The sequence below is a fragment of the Notamacropus eugenii genome, chromosome 1 (assembly GCF_028372415.1).
Source record: "Notamacropus eugenii isolate mMacEug1 chromosome 1, mMacEug1.pri_v2, whole genome shotgun sequence".
NCBI lineage: Eukaryota > Metazoa > Chordata > Mammalia > Diprotodontia > Macropodidae > Notamacropus > Notamacropus eugenii.
The window spans coordinates 220,848,275-220,873,916 of NC_092872.1; the positions used below are offsets into that span (position 1 = coordinate 220,848,275).

The 25,642-nt window shown below is 39.8% G+C and overlaps 1 protein-coding gene across 1 annotated transcript in view; it reads left to right on the forward strand.

The window, feature by feature from the left end:
* The window catches only part of ANTXRL (ANTXR like), a 90,732-nt gene that overhangs the window by 21,016 nt on the left and 44,074 nt on the right, over window positions 1–25,642 (forward strand). The window contains exons 2-9 of the mRNA XM_072627754.1: window positions 1,292–1,363; window positions 2,091–2,162; window positions 5,248–5,329; window positions 5,441–5,474; window positions 6,904–6,983; window positions 7,099–7,167; window positions 9,459–9,539; window positions 10,004–10,064. Coding sequence (XP_072483855.1) covers window positions 1,292–1,363; window positions 2,091–2,162; window positions 5,248–5,329; window positions 5,441–5,474; window positions 6,904–6,983; window positions 7,099–7,167; window positions 9,459–9,539; window positions 10,004–10,064 — 551 coding nt within the window. The remainder of the gene's footprint in view (window positions 1–1,291; window positions 1,364–2,090; window positions 2,163–5,247; window positions 5,330–5,440; window positions 5,475–6,903; window positions 6,984–7,098; window positions 7,168–9,458; window positions 9,540–10,003; window positions 10,065–25,642) is intronic.

Below are 25,642 nucleotides of genomic sequence, written 5' to 3' on the forward strand. Positions count from 1 at the left end.
GGAGAGGGGAGAGGGTAAGGAAAGGGTTAGTGAGGAGGTTGTGGAAGAAATATGTGGAGAGGGGGAAAATGAAAGGAAGCATGGTTGGAGCTTTTCTAAAGTATCCATTTATTCATTTTAAAAATATTTATTAAGGCCCTACTATGTGTAATGCACTGCTTTGGGCTCAGGGGAGGGGAGAATAACACGGATGAATATAACATAGTCACATTCCTCAAGGAACTTATAATCTCTGAGAGAAAATGAGTGATTGTCAATATAGAAAGATCAAAGTAATATCCCCACGTTAGATCCTGGCAAGTTTGCATGCTTGTCACCTACTGAAAAGGGTTGGAAGATATTTGTTTATTGACTCACTGAGCTGGTATTCAGGAGACTGAGTTCTAGTTGTAGCTATGTGATTTTGGACAAGTGTCTTAACCTCTCTGCTTCAGTTTCCTCATCTTTAAAATGGGGATAATTGCCATCATCTCAGTAATGACTTGAGAGTGAGATGACATCATGGATTGGAAAACATGATAACTATCTAGAAGCACTATCTGTATACCAACAGGATTATTAACATGAGCAGGAAAGATTATACAATACTTTATTTTTACAATGCTTCTCAGACATCACAATACATATATGAGCACAGCATATAGTCTATGTATTTTCCAAATGGGATGAAGAATCTATCAATGGAGATGTGAAAGGGCTAGGGTGGTGTTGTACTGGCTGTTGAAGGAGGAAAGAGGTGAATGGTGACAGAGAAGCTCCATCCTCAATCCACAGCCCATTAACAGTACTTCCCAGGAAAGACTATGGAGCCAACTGGTTCAGGCTACTTTCTTTATTATCCCAACTCTGGTAATAGGTATACTCACAGAAACCATTCATTAAGAACATCACTGAGTAAATACCACTGAAGTTTCTGAGGAAGGGAGCAATCTCTTTTGGCCTTTTAGAAGCAAGGTTCTTAAGGGATTGCAGCATCATTGAGTAGAAAGATCACTTGGTCAGAGGACCTGGGTTCAATATATGTTACTTTTGTGCCCTTAAGCAAATGATGTCATCTCTCTATGCATCAGTTTCCTCATCAATAACTCAAGAGGGTTGAACTAAATGATCTCTAAGGCTCATTTCAACTAAAATTCAAATAATCCTATGATTCATTTCTCCTCCTAGAAAGTTATCAAAGTTAAGGATATTGCCATGGCAAAGGAGTAAAATGGCATGGAACCTATTAAATCAATGATTTCTGAGTCTTCTAATTAACCTCATCATCCAACTCACCATTGTTTTTGTTTAGGTCAGGCAGCGTGAGACATCACTGGACAGAAATTTACTCCTTTGTTGAAAGTCTGGCTGAAAAGTTCATAAGGTACAGCTTTGCAAAGTTGAAATCAGATTTTCCATCTCTTTGGAGCTGATATGTATTTCCTCATTATATTACATAGACAGACTTGCCCTTTAGGTGGGACTGAGCCTAGAAGAGAGCTCTTAAGGCAAGATGGGGATGGAGAGTGGGGGAAGAAGGCCAGAAAGAGGGGTAGGTAGCAAAATGAACTAGATTCATCCCTTAGAGAATTCATTTAAATTTCCATGACTATTAGAAAGCACCTGAGTATTATTGCTTGCAAAGGTGGTGGTGGCGGTGATGGCGGTGGCAGTGGCGGTGATGGTGGTGGTAGTGGCGGTGATGGCAGTGGCGGTGGCGGTGGTGGTGGTGGTGGTAATGGTAGAAAAGATAGCATCAGAGAAAAATGGCATCCTGCCTCTTTTCTGAGCCCAATTCACACTGACTGTGTTTAGTGTACTAAGACCCAGGACAGTCTCTGTTCTCATTGCCAAAGTTAGTTGGGGGGTGGGGGTATGTAGAGGGTGGAAAGGTAGGTGTAGGGGAGAGTGACTTTGTAGGGCCCTTCTCATTTATCTGGAACCAGAATGGAAGGGAGTCAAGAAAAAAATGAGTCACACCCTTTTTATATTTCCTATTATTGATCATGTCAAAGAGGTGGATATCAGAGGTAGAAGTGGTATTAATTTTCTTTTTCTGAAAATGTACCAAACATAATTTTATTACACAAAATATTTTATTCCCTTTCCAGCCCAATGTTGCGGATGTCTTTCATTGTCTTCTCTTCCAAGGGTACCACCATCATGAAGCTGACAGAAGATAGGCAAGTATTCCCCTCCCAGGTTGATGATGTCCTTGGCCATATCTATGTGGGGAAGATTCAGCTGGAGAATTGAGATAATTATTCACATATCTAGGGATAAAAAGTCTACAACTGATGAAAAGTAGTATCTAGATATTAATGAGAAGGCAGAAGAGCAACTATAGGGTTGACTTAGCTCTGGGCAGAGTTGAGAAATAGATAAAATTTGTCTTCAGTACCTCTCATCTCCTATTTTATATTCCTCTAAACTGTCAGTGTCTCTATCACGTTGAGCAGTGATCCAAGTTTTTCCCTACTTCTTCCCTCCATAACTAATCAAAACTTCCTATTCCTAGGTTCCATCTCCATAGACCTTTCTCTTTGACAGGTAGAAGGTAAACTCATCCTAGGCAAGGTGTTCATGACTGATAATGGCCTTACCCCTTTGAGATAAAGTCCACATCTGGATCCCAAAAGCACAACCAGTGTTTGTTTGTTTAGTTTTTCTTTGAGGGACTTTCCCCCTCAACTATATATTAAACTAAATTCAAGAAACATTTTTAATTATTTACTACATACTAGGCACTGTGCTAGGCCTTAGTAATACGAAGATAAAAACAGAAAACTTCTTGCCTTTAAGGATCTGATATTCCATAGGTGGAGAATGTAGAAAATACATATGTAGATACTTAAATACAAAATATATATGAAGTAATTTCTGGCAAATTATGCTACCTACTGATGCTTCCTAGAGGAGGTAGTACTTGGACTGAGCTTTGAAATATATAAAGGATTCTATCAAGTACAGTGAGGAAAGAGTGCATTCTATGCTGAGACACAGCCTATGCAAAGATTTAGTGATTGGAGATGTGATATTGTGTGCAGGGGACAGTCAATTGGAATGTCAGATATGAAAGAGAGTAACATGCTGTTCATTGAGTATTTTTTGCATATGCCAACTGTGTTGGCCTGGATCATCACTGACCTTTAGAATAAGCTGGGAAAGACAGGCTGAAGTCAGATTGTAAAGGCCTTTTAAAGTCAAATGGAGGAATTTGTATTTATCCTAGAGGTAAGAGGCAGCCAGTGCAGTTGCCTGAGCAGAGGAGTGACATGTCAGATCTATGATTTAGGAAGATCACTTTGGCAGCTGTGGGGGGAGAGGGAGATACATTAGAGAGAAAGGGAGACTGGAGGCATGGAGGCAAAGTAAGAGGCTACAGGTGATGAGACGCTACACAAGGGTGGCGAGTGGAGGGACAAAATGGGAGATACTTCATGGAGTCAAGAATTGATGATACTTGATCACTGATTGGATGTGAGATGTGAGGCAGAGGAAAGAAGTTGAGGATGCCAAGGAGACTGGCATCTTCAGAGACTGGCTACATGGTGGTGCCCTCTACAGAAAGAGAAAATCTAAAAGGAGTGACCCCCCACTTTACAGTCTTTCTACTGTACCTAAAGGTAAGCCAGTCAGCCCTGAGAGCCAGGATGGTCCATATTATCCATCTATATTGACCTAAATTCATAGACCCAAAGCACTAAGAAATGGGAGGAATTTTAGAATCATAGATTAAAAGCCATAGATGTTAAACATCATCTGATCCCACCCCTTTCATTGACAGAGGGGCAGCGTGGGCTCCAAGATACACAAATAGTAAGTACTCGAAGTCCTCTGACTTCAAATCCAGTGGACTTTCCACTGGAGGATTTTGCCTTTTCCCTAGATAACTAACTACACACGCCTCTCCTTAGCCTTGGCTGGCAGACAGCCCTAGCGTTTGTCTCAATCTGTTCATTGAGTATTCTTCATATATGCCAACTGTGTTGGCCCGGATCATCACTGGCCTTTACAGGCCATATGCTTTTAATAGCTCCTGACTAAGTTTATGTTGCAGCTAACAACCCAAGAATTGTTGCTAAATGGTACTTATGTTTTACAAGAAAGTTCTGTTTCTCCAACTTTTGGTGACTTTTTAAAAAAGATTATTTTTGATCTAGAGAGCTAAAAACACCTTGACTGGAGATTTGTAAGGCTTTATAGCACAAATCTGAGTGAGGGAGGGCACAATGCTGAAGAACGTCAGGTTTCTGGATAAAATAAGTGAAATGGATGGTTGTGGGGTAAGGATGGGAGGAGAACAGTGGAACGAGAAGAGAGAAACAAGAAAAGAACACAGAATATAAGCTCCTTGAGGGCAGGGACTCATGGGGTTTTTTTCTTTGTTTACTCATTGCCTAAAACACAGCTCCTGGCACATAGCAGATGCATGCTAAATTAAAAAAATGTTTTTTCAAAACTAGTCCTTTCAGTGAGTCACAATCACAAAATACAACATTAAGAAGGGAAGTAGGAATAAGCATTTATAAGCATAATGATAATGATGAAAAAAATAATTAGCATTTATAATAGTATCTTCTACATGGTAGGCCCTGTACTAAGCACATTTACAAATCCCTCGTTGAATTTTCACACCCCTGGGACGTAGGTGCTATTATTATCCCCATTTTCCAGCTGAGGAAATTGAGGCAGAGAATGAGTGACCTGCCCAGAGACACAAAGCCAGTATGTATCAGGGGTTACATTTGAACTCAGGTCTTCCAGATGCCTGACCCAGGGCTCTAACCACAGTACCACCAGCTGCTTCTAGAAACAATAACATAGAACGAATGTACTTGATCATTATTTATGGCCATAGGGCAGGAAATGAAGTACTTCTCTTTGAAGGTCTGCAGCCCCTAGACTGGATCCAGTATGGTCTTGGTGGACTCTCAAAGATGTCTTCATAGAACAAAATAACCCGTCTGTATACGGGAGAAAAATCAAATTAGGTTCTGAATTTAAAGCTCCTCTCTGTCCTTCCTCCTTGCTTCCTCCCTCCATCCCCCTTTCGTGTAGTGGCAGTCATGGACTGACTAGAGGCCAAGAACCAAACCCGTCTTTGAAAACAATGCAGCCAGTTAGAAAGAAGCCTAGTAGACCAGGACCATTTGATAGTGTTCTTTCCTGTCCAAATGGTTTGGGGCAACACATTCATTTTGGAATACTACAGGATCAGAAGAGAAACATTTTTTAAAAACTTCAAATTTTATTTCTTTATTTCAGAGAAGCAATACGTCGGGGTCTAGAGGTCCTGCGATATGAAGTGCCCGGAGGAGACACATTCATGCATAAAGGATTTGAAAGGGTAGAGATTGCAGGACCTGGGGGATTTCATCATGGGTCACAAATTCTGCTTTTATTCCCTTTGTTGGATTTAATTGAAGACCTAAAATATTTCTTCCTTCTTTTTTTGTAGGCGAATGAGCAGATTTACCATGAAAACTATGGAGGTAGGATACCTATGTGTGTCCTTGCCACTGTTCTCATTTCCTGGAAGATATTCTTTCCTTGCCTTAGTGCTCTGGTTAAACAGCGTCAAAGGAAAAAAATCAGGGTGTCTGGGGAAACTAATTAAACACAGGAATTCAGTTGACAATAGCCAGTTTTGATTTTTTTTATTTGTTCCCAGCTGCAACATGCATTCCTATCTCTCCATTCTTAAAGCATTTCCATCTTTTGAATTCTGCTGACCTTGAGTGTTTATGGCTGTACCATCCACAAGATGTAAGGAGCAGGGTCATATTCGAAGAAAACCGTCAGAATCAATTGCCCCATTAATTTTCGACTGTACTAGTAACAGTATTTGAAAGATTAAAAAAGGTTGAGATGGGGAGTAGGCAAGGTGACTTGATTAATATTGAAGTCTGGAAGTCCCTTCAATGTCCTAGATAACTTAACTAAGTAAATGGTTCCATACAAGATTGTATTTGGCTTTTTTTCCTGATTTCCTTGAACAGCTCAAAAGAATATGTCATCCTTAAATACAGGAAACAGATTTTAATTCTCAAGGAAGTACTGGGGAAGAATTACATAAATAGAACCAGGCACTTTGTGGAAATTTGAATGAAGTATTTTACAATGCAACTTGGCAAGTGGGGTACTTTGGAGAAAAAGAAAAACATTGACTCTGAAGTAAGAGAACCGGGGTTCTAATACTGGTTCTAGAAGCTTTCTAGCTATGTAAGCTTGAGCAAATGAATTAACTTCCCTGAGTTCAAGTGCTTTCTCTATAAAATGAGAAGCTCAAGCTAGGTTGCTCCTAGGGGTCCCTTCTAGGTCTGTGATCCTAAACTCTAATTCTTTACAACTGACAGGATTTCATATTCCCTTCCCAGGACAGATTTAACAGCAATAAATGGTAACAACCTGGTTTACACATAAGGTTTTGCTCCCATCGTTAAGTCTCTAGTTCATAACATTTTGTGACAAAGGATCAGATTGTCTCACCAAGTAAACCAAAATTTCATTTGAAAAAAAGAAGCTAAGACTCCATTTCATTTACCTTAAATGGCATCACCAATGTTTTGTGCCTAGAAGGATGATGGAGTCTCTGTAGACAGAATGTTTCTTAACTGCTAGCAGAAGATTGGTGTATCAGGTGGCGAATCCTCGGCCTCAAGGCCACGAGGCTAGCGCACTTCTTATGCTCCTGTGTGACCAGAACCAGAACTAGGGTGGAGTGAATAGGGCTGTTTCTGAGGATACCATATTTAGAAGTTGCTAAAAATGCTCTCAGTCCTTCAGCAGCAAAAAACCAACAAAATTTAGCACCTTAACACGAAACCTAAAACACTAAACCTAAAACAGCAGAATTTAGCACCAGAAATAATTAGTTAAAATAGGAAGCTGATGTAACCCGGGCCATTGCATCCTTCACAGGTCTCCATACTGCTAGTGTCATCATTGCCCTGACCGACGGAGAGCTGCAGGAGGAACAATTTTATATTGCAGAGAAAGAAGTAAGTCTTACTTACCACCAACAGCATTTCCATCCAATTCATTACAATTTTTGAACTTCAAATATTGTTTAAACGTCCTTCTTGAGCTACAAACTCAATTGTTTCTTTCATTCAGGCAGACAGAGCCAGAGCCTTTGGGGCTATTGTCTACTGCGTGGGAGTAAAAGATTTCAATGAGACACAGGTAACAAGGAACAAAAGTCCTTGAGTCCTCCACTGTGGGTCCAGATGCTCAGGCGGCAGAACCAACGGTTACTTCATTGTAGCATTCATACTCTTGCCAGTACATTTAAAAATTCTAGATTTCTTTAAGAAAGTCAGTGAGACCTTGAAGTACAAAAGGGTGATCCATAATTCCTTGTGAGTAAGTTGGGAACTTTTGGAAACTGCATTAACTCTTTCTCAGGAAACATGAAATCAAGTAGATGCTTCAATAAGTCTCAAAGTCTCAGAGCTGTAGTCAGGACTGGGCTAGAGCTAGCTCAATTATTATTATTAAACTTTGATATTATTATTAAATTTTATATTATTAAATTTAATTATTGTTATATTTTCAGTGTGAACATTTGCATCTTGGAAATCAGCAAATTCATATTATATATATATGCATACACATATACATATAAGAAATCATATAATTCATTATCAGGGCTTGATTATCATTTATTGATTGTCTAAACCAGGCCTTCCTAAACTTTTTCCACTTGCAACCACTTTTTGGCTTTTGTCAGTGTTTGTCGGTGCTGCATGGCCTGAGGATGTGTGCAGTGCAAAGTGCACATGCTTTGTGTTCAGAACCAAAGCTGCAGTGAAGCTGGAAGATGCAGCATGGGCAGACACTGCCAGAAACCCCTCAGATTCATTACATGTTTGCTTTTTAATTAATTTTTGGTCATTCTGCATTCAGAAACCTTTTATTGTTGCCAAATTTTTCACAACCCCACATGGAATCGTGACCCACAGTTTAAGAAGTGCTGGTCTAAATGTAACAAAGTCTTGGAGAAAACGTTAATAATACAAATTAAAATTAAAAGTATACTATATGTACATTTTTTGTAAATTGGTAGTTGTTAAACATCTACCAACACACTCCTGGTTACAAGGTACCTCAGTGGTCTGTTCGTTCAACCCTAACTTGCATAGGAATCCCTTTTAAAACATATCCGACCAAAACATTATCATCTAGCCATGTTGGGTTCTATCTGTTACATTCTTTTATTTCCCAGCTTTTCAGAAACCCAGCTGCCCTAAAGTCAACACAACTGAAATAATAGAAATGATGACAGTAACAAAAGCAGTTAATTCATGTAGTGATTTGAGGTTTGTCAAGCATCTTGCATACATTATTTTATTTTATCCTCACAACAACCCTGTGAGGTAGGTGCTATTATGATAGCTACCTTACAGAGGAGGAAACCAAGGCTCAGAGAGGCTCACACAAATAAGCCTTGACTGGGTGTCCTAATGGTTAGTACCTTTCCATAGTGGCCTTGTATGTATTTTGTAAATACGTGTGTGTGTGTGTGTGTGTGTATGTGTGTGTGGTCTCCCATTACAGTATAAGCTTCTTGAAGATGGGCCTTTTTTTATTTTGTCATTGAATCTCTAATATTTAGCATACTGCCTAGCTTATAGTAAGCACTCAATATAGTAAGAATTCAATTCAAGTAAGCATTGCTTACTTGCAAATGGTAAACAGTTGTGATCATGTATAGGGATGCAGCCTTATGCAACTCTGTTTTGACAGAGATTTAAACAAAGAAGTAGCCTTTTCTAGGCTGTCCCTGGAGTCATTATAACTCAGCTCCCTTCTCCTTCCAAGACATGCTGTGGGAGAAGGAGAGGGAGACTTTGGAAGACTCTCTGAAGTTACTAGTGAATCAAGGTCCTGTACTAACTAACTCACTAATTCAGCTGGTTTTTTCAGGGCTCTGCTCTCTAAAATTCCCTGACTAGCTTTTCCCACATGATTCTTGATACTAACCACCTTTGCTCATGTCTCTTGATCTTGTATTAGATCTCTTTCCTTCCTGAACCCTCAGGACTTGGAAAACACTCTTTAATTTTTACAGTTCTTACTATATTCCCATCAAGGATCTCCATGGTTCTTTTAGGGAGGCCCATCTGCAGGCCTTGATTTCTTCTCAAATAACCATCACCTAGAATAGTAGCATACTAGTCATCCATTTATACTTCACTTTCTTTGACTTTGGCCAAGCTAGGCAATCCCCAAATCCATAAGGATTTTGAGGAAGGGAATTTGTTGAGTAAATAAAAATCTGAGTAATTTTTTTAAAACCTTACTATTGGGGGTGAGGTTAAAATAAACAATATCCCTAAGCGTGATCTATTGGGTGTTGATAGGAAAAAAAGACATAGCTTTGAGTAATTAATACTGAGAAATGTGAATCTCCACCAACACTTAGACATTCGTCCTCTAATTTTTCTGTTGACTCATTGTTCGTTTCTTTGCAGCTGTCAACAATTGCTGATAGCATTGACCATGTGTTCCCTGTTACGGGTGGATTTCATGCCCTTCGAGGTGTCATTGACTCTGTGAGTATGAGAGGAGTGAAGATGGGGGGCTATTTCCTTACTTTTTAAAAAAAAAAGGAATCCCCATTTTCAGAGGCATAACTACGGTAAGGTTAGCAGCCTTTACCCCAGGATATTGCATTTGAAAAGTCCTACCAGCTCTGCAGTCCTTTAGCAAAAGAAAAATGAGAGCCTAGGAACTAGTTAGCAAAAAAATTCCTTAAAATTGGAAGTTACAAGATGATGAGATGAGAGAGCTTCCTCCATGCTGTCCTTCTCCTCCCTTCAACATTCAGCAACCTTTCATCCGTATCTTAGGACTTCTTTCTCCCCTCCAGCGGGTGCTGGGCAGTGCCTCAACCTCTCATAGCTAATGATTTGCTTCTTGCTGCTTACTCTGGGTCTGGTTTAGGTACCTGCCCTGGACCCAACAGTTCCTAGTTATGGCTCTGACTGTTTTGCGCTTCCAACTATTTGCTTTCTAGATCCTGAAGAAATCCTGCATTGAAATCTTAGCAGTGGAGCCTTCTAGTGTGTGTGCAGGAGGTGAGTTGGTGTCAGTGGGGCTATTAAATTCCTATAAAGCAAAAAGACCATAGATCAAGGCACATAATATGTGTTAATTTTGTGGGTGATTGGTAGTAATATAATAACAACACCTAATTGTTATTATAATAATAACTAATAATAAGTAAAGTACTTGATGATTATAAAATTTTTAATGCCCATTATCCCATTTGGTCCTTATATCCATCCTGTAGGATATATAGTATAAATATAATTATCTTCATTTTATAGATGAAACTGAGACTGGGAGAGGGTAAGGAAATTGACTAAGGTCACACAGATAGTAAAGGGAGAGGAAGTCTTCTCTGGCTGTCTGGTGCCCTTTATCACCTACTCTACTGCTGATCTGATGAAAGAGGTGTGAAAAGGTGCTTGGGGAGCTAAGATTAATGTTGTTGCCCTGTGTATCATGAAAGAGCCTGAGTGCTGTTGTGATTTCTTCATCTACTTCATGATAAGGTAACAATAATTGCATACGTTTAGGAGTTAAGAGAATTGACCCTCCTCTTTCCAACCCTGTTTCCACCTCTCAGGATATCAATTACAGAGCATTGTAATGGGAATATAATCTGTGTGGAAGTCAGGAGAAACTTGGATTCAAATTCTGCCCTGCTATAGTTTTATGATTCCTAGCATGTCCTTTCACCTCTGAGCCTCAGTCGCTTCAAATGTAAATGGGGATAATAAGACCTGTAGTATCCATCTCATAGGGTTGTTGCAAGGATCAGATGAGATGATATATCTGTAGCAATTTCTCTGGGCTCACTCTTCCCATTTCTGCTCCCACTTCCATTGATCAATTGGGTCTTCAATTGACTATTTCTTTTCTCAGGTTTCTATCATTGGGCGAGTGCAAATAACTGCAATATTCTAATATTATTATGACTATTATATATTAGTATTAGTATTATTCATGAGTACCCATCTTCAGTGTCAGTACTGATTAACCAATTACTTTTCAATTGGCTCTTACAAAAAGAAATTTCCTGGGAAGCTATAGCAAGAACAGAAGTTACAAAAAACATCTCCCATTAGAGAAATACAAATTAAAACAACCTTGAGATATCATTTTATACCTACCAGATTGGCTAAAATGATAGAAAGGGAGATTGACAAATGTTGGAGGGGATGGGGAAAAATTGGAACATTGATTCATTGTTGGTGGAATTGTGAACTAATCTAACCATTTTGGAGGGCAATATGAAATTATGCCCAGTTATGAAACTACCTTTACCCTTTGACCCAGCACTACTCAATTGCCTAAGATCAGGAAAGATGAAACAAAGGTGCCATGCATTCATGAACACCTGGCAGCCTGATGAGAGATAGGTCTTTCTCTTCCCCTCCCCTTATCCCCAGCAGTACACAGCAATTTCCATTACTTGAGAGCTTCCAAGGAAGGGAGAGACAATACCTCTAAAACCTTTTCTAGCTCTGAAGCTAATTAGAAAACTCTTCTCCACACCACATTAACTCCCTAGTCATTTGTGGCCAGAACAAGGCTCATCAAGGCTCCACAGGTTGGATGGGTGGTAAGCAGGGAATGCTTGGCTTAGGGACTGGGCCTTCATCAGTTAATGTCCCCATTACATTTAGAAAGCACTTTGTGAACCTTATGGTGTTATATCATTATTTAAGATTTGGGGCTTCCCAAATGTCAAAAATTTGATAGAGGAAAGCTACACAAAGCTTCTGATTGTAGAAGAGTGTCATAGTTCAAGTCAATAACTGGCAAGAGTGGTATCCATTCTCTCCCTTTTGCACTGACCTTTTGCATGTCAGACCAAAAGGACATTCCCTTAACTTGGTAAAAAATGTGCCTCCTGAGGTATCCATGGTTATTAAATGCCATTTATGTTGGGTTCACTTAACATGCTTGTTTTGGATTCCTTCAATTCCTTTGGATTCACCAGCCTCTTCCTTTGGGTCTATCAGGATGGTACAGAAATGTTAGCACCTTTAGCAGTTTGCTCTAAAGTGGTGTGGGCTCAGAATCAGCCTGTTTAGAGTTGTTTTGAATTGGCATATTCTTCAAATGTGTAAGACCAAGCAATTTTCTTGCTGAACTTGGCTATGGCTCTGGAACAGTAAAAAGAGTATTTCCAAATGAAGAAGATCTGAACAGACCAGACATTTAGAAAATCTCTCTTCAGTGGAACTGGTGTGTTAGAAAATTCATAATCAGTTTATTAAAGCATGCCAAGGGGGGATTTATGTGATCTGTGATAGGTATTCTGAACCCAGCTTGCAAACTGTCCCCTGGTGATATGACCATGACCTGACAACAATATTTTGTTCCATTTTGGTGAGGATGGGCCAGTAAGTGTGGGGCAGAAACATTGGTCTTTTATTCAAGATGTTTTGAAGGAGCATGCTGGGAAAGAAGTTTTGTTGAATTGTTATTGAGAATGTTTGAAAGGGGAGGCATATTTAGTATGGACAATGTTGTAATCACTACAAAAGATTTCTTTCTTTTTAGTTTCCAGTTTCTTCATATGTAGAATGCGGGGCTTGGACTAGTTGCTTTCTAACATTCTGTGATTAATTCTTGCCACAAAAATCTGCTTAACTAATTGTTGTGTCTAGTTCATGGATTTGGGAAAGAGGTAGGAGGATCCAGGGAATAAACTCAAGGGAAAAAAACAGGGAGAGGGTGTGTTAGGAAGAAAACAGGAAGGATCCAGGAAGGATCAGTTGTATCATTCAGAATTGTACTGGGTTCTAGCAATTTTGGGCTAAACTTAGTACTGTTCTCATGGCCTGATTCCTTCTTATCACTTTCCCGGGGAAAAGGTTGCATCTGGGAAATCTCTAGGTCCTATGCTATTACAGAAAGAAGATATTTATAAAAGAAAGAGACAGTTTGACACAGTGAGTAGAGCCCTGCTTCTGATACATGCTGGCTGGGTGACCTTGGACAATAAGTCTCTAACATTCTAAGTTGTTGAGAAGTTTCATTGGTTAAGAGAGTTTCCTTTGCCTTGAAGTTTCCTCCTCTAACGAAGTCACAGGTCTGGTTCCTATTCCTAAAAAATAAGAAGTCAACATGATATTTGTAAGAAATTTTAGTGTTTGGTTGGGTCCCCAGACAGGTGGTTGCTACTACTTTGAGTTGACTAGAAATGATCAAATAATTAAAATAGAAGAAGAAACTCTAAGACACAAGTAGGGAACCCATGGCCTTGAGGCCACATGTGGCCTTCTAGGTCCTCAAGTGTGGTCCTTTGATGAATCCAAACTTCACAGAACAAATTCTTTTATTAAGGTTCCCCATTCCTGCTCTAAAAAGAAGCTTTTTAACCTTTATTCAATTCAGTTTAATTTGTCAAACTTTTATTAAGCATGTACTATGTGCACTGTTCTTTCTTTGGCTTATTCTGTTTTGTAGGCCCAGAGAGCTGAGCACTCTGAGGTCACTTTCTTCTACCTTAATAAAAAGTGTTTGCCAGTGTATGATGCATACCCCTCCCCTCCACCACCACTCCAGATAATGAAGATATTTTGCCTTACAGAATCTCAATATCTCTTCTGTTCTAATTCAGGACCATTTTATCTAGTTTGGTCTTCCAAACAGAGAATAGTTCCTAGGCATTTTCTATATAATGCCTTTTATTTGCCTAAGTTGGACTGACTTGACCAGGGCATTAGTTATTCAGTCAGTCCATTAGTAAACATTTACTAAGCACCTACTGTATGTCAGGCAATGTTCTGAACTTTGGAGATACAAAAAGTGGCAAAAAGTAAACCTTCTCCTCAAGGAGATTATGTTCTAACAAAGGAGACAATGTGCAAACCACAAACGGGATCATGAAAAGTTGGACACAACTGAACGACACAAGACACACAGACAGAAAGGATATGGTCTCTTTCATCAAGGAGACTACATTATATCAGGGAAGACAACATACTCAAATATAAATTAAATTATATAATTAAAATGTGTGTGTGTGTGTGTGTGTGTGTGTGTTATAGTCATGGGGTAGAAGAGACAGGAGCTTGAAGGGAGTGGGAAAGGCCTTATGCAGAAAGTCATACTTGAGCTGAATCTTGGAAATTGGCAGAAGTGAGGAGAGACGAGGAGAGAGAAGAGTGCCCCACAATGGAATGCTGTGAAAACAGAGTCCCCAGGTCATTGTGTGCAACTTTTCCAATTTTGGATCATTTATTAAGTGTCTTTAGTGGAACAAACTTTAGATAAGAGACTCTGAAGAAGATGGAGTGGAAGAGAAAAAGTTCTTGTAACTTGATGAAAAGACAAAAGAACTGCCTATGCCCTAAATATGACTTAACATCTCTCTCCTTTCCAGGTCCGGCAAGCTCCATAAGAGCAGGGACTGGTCCTTTTTTTTCAGTTTTGTTTCTCTGACACGTACCTAGGTGGCACAGTAAATAGAGCCCCAGGCCTGGAGTCAGGAAGATCTGAGTTCAGATCCAGCCTTAGATACTTATATAAGATTATAAAGGCAACCAATGACATTGAAATACATTTACTAATTTTTTTAAACATGTTCTCAGATCCCAGGTTAGGGAAGAGATAAGGTCTTTTTATGAGTTTGTGCTGCACTCTATGTTAGAAGTCACATACTTATTTGTTAATTATAGACTACTTGTTATTCAGTCATTCAGTTGTGTCTGACTCTTTGTGGACCACCATCCCCCGACCCCCGCTATGAACCTCAGCATGCCAATACTGTCCATGGAGTTTTCTTGGCAAAGATACTGGAGTGGTTTGCCATTTTCCTCCCCAGCTCATTTTACTGATGAAGAAACTGAGGCAAATAGGGGTTAAGTGACTTGCCCAGCATCACACAGCTAGTAAATATCTAGGACTGCATTCGAACTCAGGTCTTCCTGACCCTGAACCCAGTATTCTATCCACTACACCATCAAGCTGCCCCTATAGATTACTACTGAAGTTAAAAGTATAGACTTTTGTTAGGTTCCACTCCACACTAGGTATCATTTTTTTCTATTTATTGTCTTTATTACCCCCTCTACTTTTTCCCCTATTTCTTGTGGGTGCAATCTCCTTCTTGCCACTATTTTATTAACACTGATCACTAACCCTCCCACTATTATTTCACTACTCTTCCTACCACTGTGATTAAAATCACTGGGTAAATTCTTCCCCTTGTCGTGAGTGGCATTTCTGTTACCATCTATTCGACCTCAGACTTGGATTTGGGGTTTTTATAGGAAGTCACTTACAAAAGCTTCAGCTGACTGAGCCAGTGGGTTGATGGCTGATGAGAGCTATCTGACACCTCATGTTTTCTAACCCTATAAATCTGTAGTGCTTGGTAGTGGGAGGGGAGAAAAGGTTGGAGGCTTCATCTGCTTCTGGTGATTTAAAGTGACCAAGACATGCTGCCTGGAAGTAGGCTATGGGGGTGAGGCAGAGGGTGAGGCTTCCTCTTTGACAGAATCATTGCTTTGATTAGGCTCATGGGACACAGATGTAATTGAAAGGTTTTGCTGGGATGTAGCATCCAAGCAGCCACGTCAAATCCCAGGTGAGGATGCAAGCTGTCAGCTTCTCATCAGAGTCACACAAGCGGAGCCGACAGCAGAACTTGGGCGCACCAGCTCCAACCCGTCATCTCGCTGCCAGCTCTGCCCAACGATTTCACTGCTGACCTTTTTCCCTTTGCTGGCTTGTCAAAAAGCTGCAACGTACAGTCTGACAGTAACTCAGGAAGAAAAGAAGGAGGCCAGAGCCAGGACCCCAAATTAGATAGAATTAGCCATTTCAAGCATCCATCAGCTAGGATAAATTAATGGGCAAGAACATCTGATGATGCAGGGTGGGCTGGAGTGGGGGGAAGCAGAGAAAGAAGGAGAATGATGTGTGTAAGGGGGAAGGGAGGAAGAGAGTGTGGGGGAAAATATTCATAGACCCAATAACTAGCTACTCTCTATTGTTTGTGTATTGATAGAATTTCCCCACATTTTATTACAGTAAAATCTTGATTCATCAGAATGATGAGCAATTTGCTGTTACTTGGGAATGGTAGAGAAATAGCTTTTGATTCTACCTCTCTTTGCAATTCTGTCCAAAATGCAATAGAATTCCCACACTGATATGAGTTTAGGGCTAGAAAGGATCCGACATCATCTAGTTAACTTCCTCTTCATTTTATAGATGGGAAAAATGAGGCAGAGAAATAAAGTGACCATCCAGTCACCCAGTGAGTTAGTGGTGGATCTGGGACACTGAAATCCAGGACTGGTCAAGGTCCTCAGCCTAATGGGTATTCCTTTCTTTGATGACCAGAGAGGCTACAAATCTTCTATGGGTCATTATTGTGAACATGAGCGATTGTTGTCCATGACTGGAGATAATTATAGTTGGAGGAGTTTGGGCTGAATTTATATTGACCTCAGAACATCCCCTCTAAGTTTGTTTAATGACTCAGCCTCTGATTTGTGGCTAGCCTTTTTGCTCCTAAAAGAGGAGTATGGAGAAAATGTAATCCAGTTGCTGTCTGTTATTTAAATTCATCCCTTTATTCAGTAAATAATTCTTCACTACCTACTATGTGCAGGGAGGCAGAATCTCAGAGTTGAAAAAAACTTTAGAGATACACGAGGCCAGTCAATATCTGAACCAGAATCTCCTCAGCAATATCCTAGACAAGTGATAATCCAACCTCAGTTTGATGACTTCCAGTCATGGTGACCATAATTCTTCCAAAAGCAGCTGATTGTACTCCAAGACAATTCTGAAATTCAGAAAACTCTGACGATATCAGACAGCTCTGTTGTTCAGTCCTTTTCAGTTGCGCCTGACTCTTCATGACTCCATTTGGGATTTTCTTGGCAAAGATACTGCATTGGTTGTGCATTGGCTTTGCTCCCTGCCTGGAATGCATTCTCTCAGCTCCCAGCTTTCTTTAGAAACTCATCTCAAGGACCACCTTCTACATGAAGCCTTCCTTGGTTCCCTACTTGCTGCCAACTCCTAATACCCTTCTTCCCTGCTAACCCCAATTAGCTGGTATTGGCTTTGTATATAGTTTCTTACAGTTTACATGTCATCCCTTTCAATGGATTGTAAACTTCTTAATTATTTCATTTGTGCCTTTGTACCCCTAGCAGCTAGCACCATGACCAACACATAGTAGGCACTTGGTAGAAGCTTATTAATTGCACATAGTAGGTGCTTAATAATTTTTTGTTGAATTGAATTGAGAAAAAAATCTTACCATCAAGGATATACATAAGGTATACTGCCCAGAGACTGTGTAATAGATTAGATGGTCCTTGAAATCCCATCTGATTCTATGATTTTGTGATACAAAAACTCCTCATGGAAAATTTTTTTCTCCTCCCTACTTATTAGCTGTTCACCAGATTGAGGTGTGGTTACTCTTTGGTTTTATTTACATATATATGTATACATACATATGCATATACATATAATATACATACATACTTATATTATAGCAGTGTATGGTGGTTTGTAGTTCTGTGTTTTGGCAACACAAGAATATAGATTTTCTAGAATTACTCATCCATGGCTGGACTCTGTTATTAAATTAACTGAAAGTTCTATTGGTTGGCTTCCAAATGCTCACATTTTCATACTAGCCTCATTGCCTGATTCCCATTAATGTCCAGCCAAATTTCTTCTTTGAATGAACACTGTAAGGGGCAACAAGTTCATTGATGATAACTCATTGGGTTTTTTTAAGCCCTATAGGGAGCAGAGCCACTTGTGAGGTTAAAGACAAGATGTGTTGTATGGTAAGGCAGATCAGAAAGCCACTCCAACTCGAAAAGTGCTTCCTCCATGTGTTATTTTACTCCCTGGTGGATGACTTCTTTTCTGAGTCTTATTATGCCTTCCACATTTTTTTATTCTGGGACTTAGGGAGCAGTGAAGAGGTGGAAGAAGTGAAATGGAGTAGACAGTTCCATGGCAAGAGTCCCCCTGCTCCAAAACTCCATCCACACTTTCAACCAATTGTGAATTCATTCAGATTCTACCCCCTGAAAGGGATGAGCCTTTTGGTTATCCACACCATTCATGTCCCTTGGTTTAATCAAAACGATAACTGAATGAGATCAGCTTACTGAATGGGAGATTAGAGAGGGGTTAAAGGATAGAGTAAAGAAGGGGAAACTATAAGTAAAAGAGAAAAGAGAATGGCGTTATTTATCAGGACGAGAAGCAGCCCATTGCAGCCTTCACTCATAGACACCTGGGACCACCACAGGCCATAACATTGAGGTAATACCATCTCAGTCATGCTCTGACTGTGTGACCTTGGGCTAATCATTGCCCTTCTCTGATCCTCAGTTTCCTCAACTGTAAAATGTGGATAATAGCAGCAGCGTATGATAGGGCTGTTGTGAACATTAAATGAGATCACACACAGTGTTTCAACAAATTTAAAGTGCTATATAAATGTTGCTGTTCAGTCATTTCAGTCCCGTCCTACTCTTTGTGACCCCATTTGGGGTTTTCTTGGCAAAGATATTAGAGGGGTTTGCCATTTCCCTCTCCAGCTCCCTTTATAGAGGCAAACAGGGTTGAGTGACTTTCCCAGAGTTACATAGCTGGTAAGTTTCTGAGGCCAGATTTGTACTCAGAAAGATGCTTTCCTGACTGTAGGCTGAGCACTCTATCCACTGTACCCCTAGCTTCCCCCTCAAAAGCTTACCAGGTAGGGGAAGGGAATGCCATTACTGTTGTTCAGTTGTTTCAGTCCAGTCCAACTCTTTGTGACCCCATTTGGGGTTTCCTTGGCAGAGATACTGGTGTGGTTTGCCATTTCCTTCTCTAGCTCATTTGACAGATGAGGAAACTGAGAAAAGTAGGGTTAAGTGATGTGCCCCGGGTCACACAGGTAGTTAGTATCTGAAGTTGGATCTAAACTCAGACCTTCCTGAATCCAGGTCCAGTGTTCTATCCACTGCATCACCTAGCTGCCCAATATAAATGTTAACTATTAGTGTTATGGAAGTGGAATTGGTAAGGTTTAGTAACTGATTGGCTATGAACAGCTAATGAGGGGAAAGCAGCAAAGGTAGCAAAAGTAGGTTTTGATTATTGGAGACTGGCTGAATGGTGACAGCATTGGGGGGAAAGTAAAGTCAGAAAGAGGTAGATTTCCCCCCCAGCATAGTGCCCTCTCTATGAAAGATGCTCAATAAATATTTATTTGACAGTAAAAATATCTTTATTATTCTCATATCAAGAAAGGAAAGGTCTTAAGGTCGGATTTTTACATGACTTTTGTTTGCAGTCAGTCATGCCCAGCTGCCGCTGCTGGCTTCCATGCCTGATGGAGTCAGTTACTTAAGTCAATAAACATTTTTCAAGCACTTACTATGTGCTAGGTCCTGTGCTAACCCCTTAGAATACCAAAAAAAAAAAGACCAAAGACAATTCCTTTCCTTGAGGAGCTCATAATCTAACGGGAGAAGATGATACTTAAAAGAAGAAAACTTTGCCCAGCTCAGGGCTGCCTGCAGAAGGCCAGATGAGTGAGAAATGAAGACTCTAAGGGAGGAAGTCAAAGGCCACACTAGGTAATACACCCCCAGAACTAAAACTGAATGGGAAAACACCAAGGGAGTGGAAAAAGTATGATTGATGGATTCAGATTCTCCCTGATTCTCCAGGAGATTTTCAATTCATTCAGTTGATCAAATGTTTTCTAAAGAAGGGGCAGCTAGGTGGTGCAGTAGATAGAGCACCAGTGCAGGAGTCAGGAGTTCAAATCTTACCTCAGACACTTGACACTCACTAGCTGTGTGACCTTGGACAAGTCACTTTAACCCCAACTGCCTCATCCTGCATCATCTCCAGTCATCCTGATGAATATCTGATCACTGGATTCAGATGGCTCTAGAGAAGTGAGGTTGGTGACCTGCACAGCTCTCTGTCACTCAAAACAAAGTCAAGTGCAAGTCATGTCATTATTTCTCTGATGGCATGGTCTTCTTTGGCAATGAAGGATGAACACACACACACATTTGCTAAAGAGCCTACTATGTGCCAGGCACTATGCCTGAAATTCAATTAAAGATTCAGTCATCATCCTGGCCTACGTGTTCTGCCTCTGAGTCTTTGTCCTTACCATTCTTTCTCCCATCCAGGTTAGTCTTCCATTTGCTATTAAGGGCACTATATTATGGCATCACATTTTTATTTAATGCTCTAATATGAATAAACTCCTCATTAAACAAGTTCTTACATGAACATCTTTGTATGGGTTCTCTTAATTCATTTCATTATATGTCCTCTAGATTATTATAACATGATGGGGACAAATATACTTTCCACATATAATATGATATTGTTTGGCTACAGAAGTAATGAAATTACTATTAATTAATTTAAAAAATTAATTTGGCCTAATTTTTTGTGAATCATAGAATCACCAAATTTCAGTTAGAAGGAACCTCAATGGTTATCTAGTTCAAACTGTACCTTTAAAAAAAAGTGATAGCAATCATTTATTTACTGCTGTAAGGTTTGCAAAGTGTTTTACAATATATTATCTAATTTGGTTCTCATAATAATTCTGTGAGATAGGTGCTATTATTATCTCCATTTTGCAGATAGAGAAACTGAGGTTCTGAAAAGTTCAGTGACTAGCCAAGCGTCACACAGCTAGTAAGTGCCTGAGGCAAAATTTAAACCCAGGCACCACTCCTTCCACTACACCATGTTGCCCCCTTATTAACACAAATTGAACATCAACTTGGATAATTCAGTCTTATCCCACACTTCAATCAATAAATCAGCCATCATTTATCGAGCCTACTATGTCATTAGGGATACAATGACAAAAATAAACCAGTCCCTGCACGTATGCTCTGCAACCACATCACAGTTTCACCAGGCTTTGTAAATGAAATGACATTCATACTGACCAGCTTTGAAGACCTTCATACTTCCTATGGTTCTCATACCTTTCCTTTATGCTCAAAGTCTCTCCTCTGTTCCCTTCCAGGAGCCTCTGTGGTCTTTTGTACCATCATCCTGTATCTTCCCTGACAAGTTCAAAATAGATCTTAATAAGAGTGTCCTGTTGTAGCACAAGACTTAAGGTAGACTTTTTTTTACTATTACCCAGGAAATACACTTGAAACTCAAGTAAACTCAGCCTGGAAAGAAGGTCATTTCTTACTCCAGTGATCCACAGTAGCTTCCAATTTGGAATCCTGGAACCCAGGTCTCTTCTTACAAAGTGGAGTGGCAAGCTGAGGGTAGACTGTAGATTATTTCCAAAGCAATAATGTCATCCTCGGTTATCTGGAGTTTTTTAAATAACATGAAGAGCTTGACCTACTAACAGATTTGGGCAGTAATTATTTTCCCAGTCCCTTTCAACCTTATAGCAGCCACACCCTCCGTATAAGAAAAGCTTTGAACAAGAGAGAGAAGTCAGTTACAAAGCCAGCAGAATTGCACAAGGATACATTTGGTACAAGGATACATTTGAGGTGAACACGACATTGTCAATAACATAATTGCATTAGCCCAGCACCATTTCCGCAGTAAAATGCCTGAAAAGACTATGTTCCTGCCAATGACAGGCAGTGTTTCACAATCTGGCCTTGCAGGACTATACACACAATGTCCTGATTGTCCAGTCTTAACAATGGAATTCATCAACATGATACTGGGTTCTCTATTTGTAAAAATAAGGGAACAATTTGGGATCTGTCATTTTATAGGGGCTCCTTCACCAGCAACTTAACTTGACCACTCCCAAACTCTGATTTTCACTGACTCACAAAAGATTTCATTCATTTTTTAATGTTGCAATATTATTGTTATTTAAAAGTCTATTACTTACACAAGGTAGATCTCAGAGTTAGTTACATTAGTATATACAGAAGAGGAATTGAACTGCTCAGAAGCAGCACATGTATTCTATGTAAGTCAGTGTTAGCAACAGAGTACTTGTATGAGTCAGTATGATGAAGGGGAAAGAAAGCTGTATTTGGAACCAGACTTGGGGTTAATCCCCAGCTCTGCAACTTACTATCTATGTGCGTTTGGATATGCACCTTAACTTCTATGACCTCAGTTTTCTCATCTATTAAATTGGACATGGGTTGGACTGGATGGATCCTGAGGGTTCTTTCTACACTAAATATAATCCTGTAAGCTTAAAAGTGGTCTTAAGGGACAAAAGTATTAGAAAATCTGCAACTATATCTCTTTCAGATAATGTCTTTAAAATTCTCCATATGCCGATCACACACCTACATTCCAAACAGTCTTCCTCCATATACTGCAGGCATGCATTAACAAGTCAGATCTACTTGCCCTCCAGGTTCACATCTCCAACTACTTATTGGACATTTTGAATTATGTGTCCCATACTCATCTTAAATTCAGCATGTCTAGAACTGAACTAATTAAAGGAGAGCTTGGAAATGAAAAAGAAAACATAGTCAAAATAGAGCAAGATCTAGGAGAAGGAATAGGAACAAAGCCTTAGCAAGACATCTTCATCTTCTGAAATAGGAGAGAAGGAATAAAAAATGGGGGAATACACAGAAAGGTTTTAAGGTGGGAAGGGAAGGAGAAAGCCATCACAATAGATGACATTGATCATATTTTGTAAATTATATGAGCTCTTCTGTCAAGAGAAAACAGAATATGGGCATAGCTTGGAGACAGTACTTGGTGAATTTCTGGGGTTGCTATGGGAATCTGTACATGTAGCTAGTCACAGCCTCAGCAGATTACCTTGTGTAAGTACATTTTCCTTCTACCCAAGGTCTCTTGCCCAGTTTGGGGTGTGGGCAAAATGTCACAGACCAGCTTGAACTCTCCATGATACCTTCAGGTGGAGAAAGAGGCTGAAATGAAGCAGGCTACAAGCTTGTGAATGTATAGCAACTTCCTCATATATGAGCCCCCTACAGTAGCTACCCCAGATTCTAGGCACCATTATAGTTAAGAATCCTCTCCAAACCATAGCTCATATAAGCTTGCAGTATGTTTGTGTTCACTAGTGAGGCACAGGATACACTTAGTGGGAAGCAAAGGCATTGAATGAAGTAGTATAGCATAACAACAAGATCCTTCTCTTAACTCCCACAAACTTTTCTCATAAATATACATATCCTCAGGTGAATGAATGAATGTTCAGAGGGATCACTCATGAGGCATACACACATTGGGAACGTGCGTAGAACAATCAATAATCACATACAGATACAACTTGTACTTGCAGTGTTGAAGAGCTGCCTGAGTTTTCTGGTGATGTTATCATGACAGTTCTCTACTGAGCATGCTTTCTGTTGGGTATCTCTTGGCTGTCCCCCAAGGGGTATCACATCTTCATTCTAACTGGTCTTCAGCTATCTTACTGTCTTTAATGTCACCTAACATTTTGTTCACCATCCACTCAAGATGCTGTGGTTATTAAACCTCTACCCTACAATGCAGGACTACAGCTCTTTCTGCCCACAGCTACAAACTATTTCCCCTCTGCCCTTCTGTACCAGAAAAGGTAATGGATAGTCATGTTAAGATTGCACATGCTCTTTGAAGTGTTCCCTCTGATACCACTTTTTCTGACTCCTAAAGTTCAACTCTCATCTGAGTTGAAGTTAGAAGTCCATTTTAGTTCTTAATCCTTATCATATCACACATACCCCCAGCCCCATCCCAATCTGGGGTAAGTAAACCTTGGTATAATAATGTGTTTCCCCTTATCCTATATTCAAGACTCCTAACTAAAGAAGAAAACAATTCCTCACAAATCCCTAGAGAACTTGGGCGTAGAATTGGCAGGCTGAAGTCCATGTTGTGACTACATAACATTCTTCTTGGTATGAACATGCATACATACATACACATAAATATACACATGTATATATACATATACACATGTTCAAAGCAAAGATGTGTAATGAAGTTGTGTTCAGTCATTTCAGCTGTGCCCAGTTCTTAGTGACCCCATTTAGGGTTTTCTTGGCAAAAGTATTGTAGTGGTTTACCATTTTCTTCTCCAGCTCATTTTACAGATGAGGAGCTGGGGCAAATAGGATTAAGTGACTTGCCCAGGGTCACACAGCTAGTGAGTGTCTGAGACCAGATTTGAACTCAGGGAATTAAGTCTTCCTGATTTCAAGTCCATTACTGGATCCATTGTGCCACCTAGCTTTCCCTGTTTACAAATAGGTAAATACAAAGTAAACACAGGTTAATCACAGGGGATAGGGTTTGCTGGGACTGAAGCAATAAGACATGTGAGAATTAGGAGAGGATTCTTAGGAAGACGACATTTAAACTCAGCCTTGGAGGAAGCTTGGGTTCAAAGGAGTGGAGGTGAGTAGGGAGAACATTCCAGGCACAGAAATAGCTTATACAATGACACAGACAAGACAAACTCAGGAAGACACTGAATTCAGACACAGCATTCTATGCACTGAGCCACTTAGCCATCCATTCAATGAAGCAGTGTACCATCACTGTGGAATATTTCTCCAATGACCTTCACTTAAGTTTTACTGATACCTTTTATTTTTGTGAGTCATTTTTATACGTCCCCAGCACATCATTGAGCCTTCTCTTCTAACAAATAAAACCATCAAGTAAAGCCAACCAAAATAGAAACCCAATCAGATAGTATATGTACATTCTGCACCCGTAGATCCCTACTTCTCCAAGAAAAGGAAGGAGGCACATTTTGTTAGCTCTTTTCTGGCTTCAAGATTTATATAGTTACATATATAGTGTTCAGTTTTGCTCTTAGTGTTCTTAGTGTTCTCTTTGCTTACATTATTGTAGTCATCGTGTATATTGGTTTCCTGAGTGTTTGCTTCACTTTGCATCAGTTTGTACAAGTCTTTCTACATGTCTCTGAAGTCCTCATTCATTGTTTCTTAACAGTACTGTAGTCATCTGTTACTCTGATATGCCACAGATTCTTCAGCCATTCAGGGCAATTGATTTAATGATACTGTCAAGAATCTTGGGTCGATCACCTTAGTCATAAATAAACATGATAGGAAAAACCTCTCTCCTCTGATCAAGTGAGTGATATAACTGGTCAGGGAAGGTATTTATATTGCTTTTCAGCTCACTAAAAAGAAGAAAATAATCCACCCTAGACTGAATTTCAGGATTAGAGGTTCAAATTCCTTAAGCCAAGAAACTCTCAATTGAAAAAACCACTTCCTGCTTCATTTACCCCTTTGCTCTTAAGAATGTATGTGGGATTCAAAGTATTAGAACCTTATCCTTGCCTACACTTCTCAACAAAAATAAAGGAGATAAAGTTAGGCAACAGAATAAAACACAGCTCCCATGAGCCCCATAGAAACCAGAGATCATTACTGATAAAACTGGCAGCAGCAGAACAAGAGGGCTCACTGTTCACGATATTCCATCCAAATAGTGTATGTTGCCTAGCCTGGACCCTCATTGAAACAAACACTTTTTAAAAAATGCCTTTTGGTAATGGCACTGGGACCAGATTTCAGTCCAAGATTCCCACAGTTACACCGGATGAGGATTTGGCCCAGTGTGAAGATACTGACTCAAGAAAAGCAGCTGTTAGGTAGAAGTCCTGGGG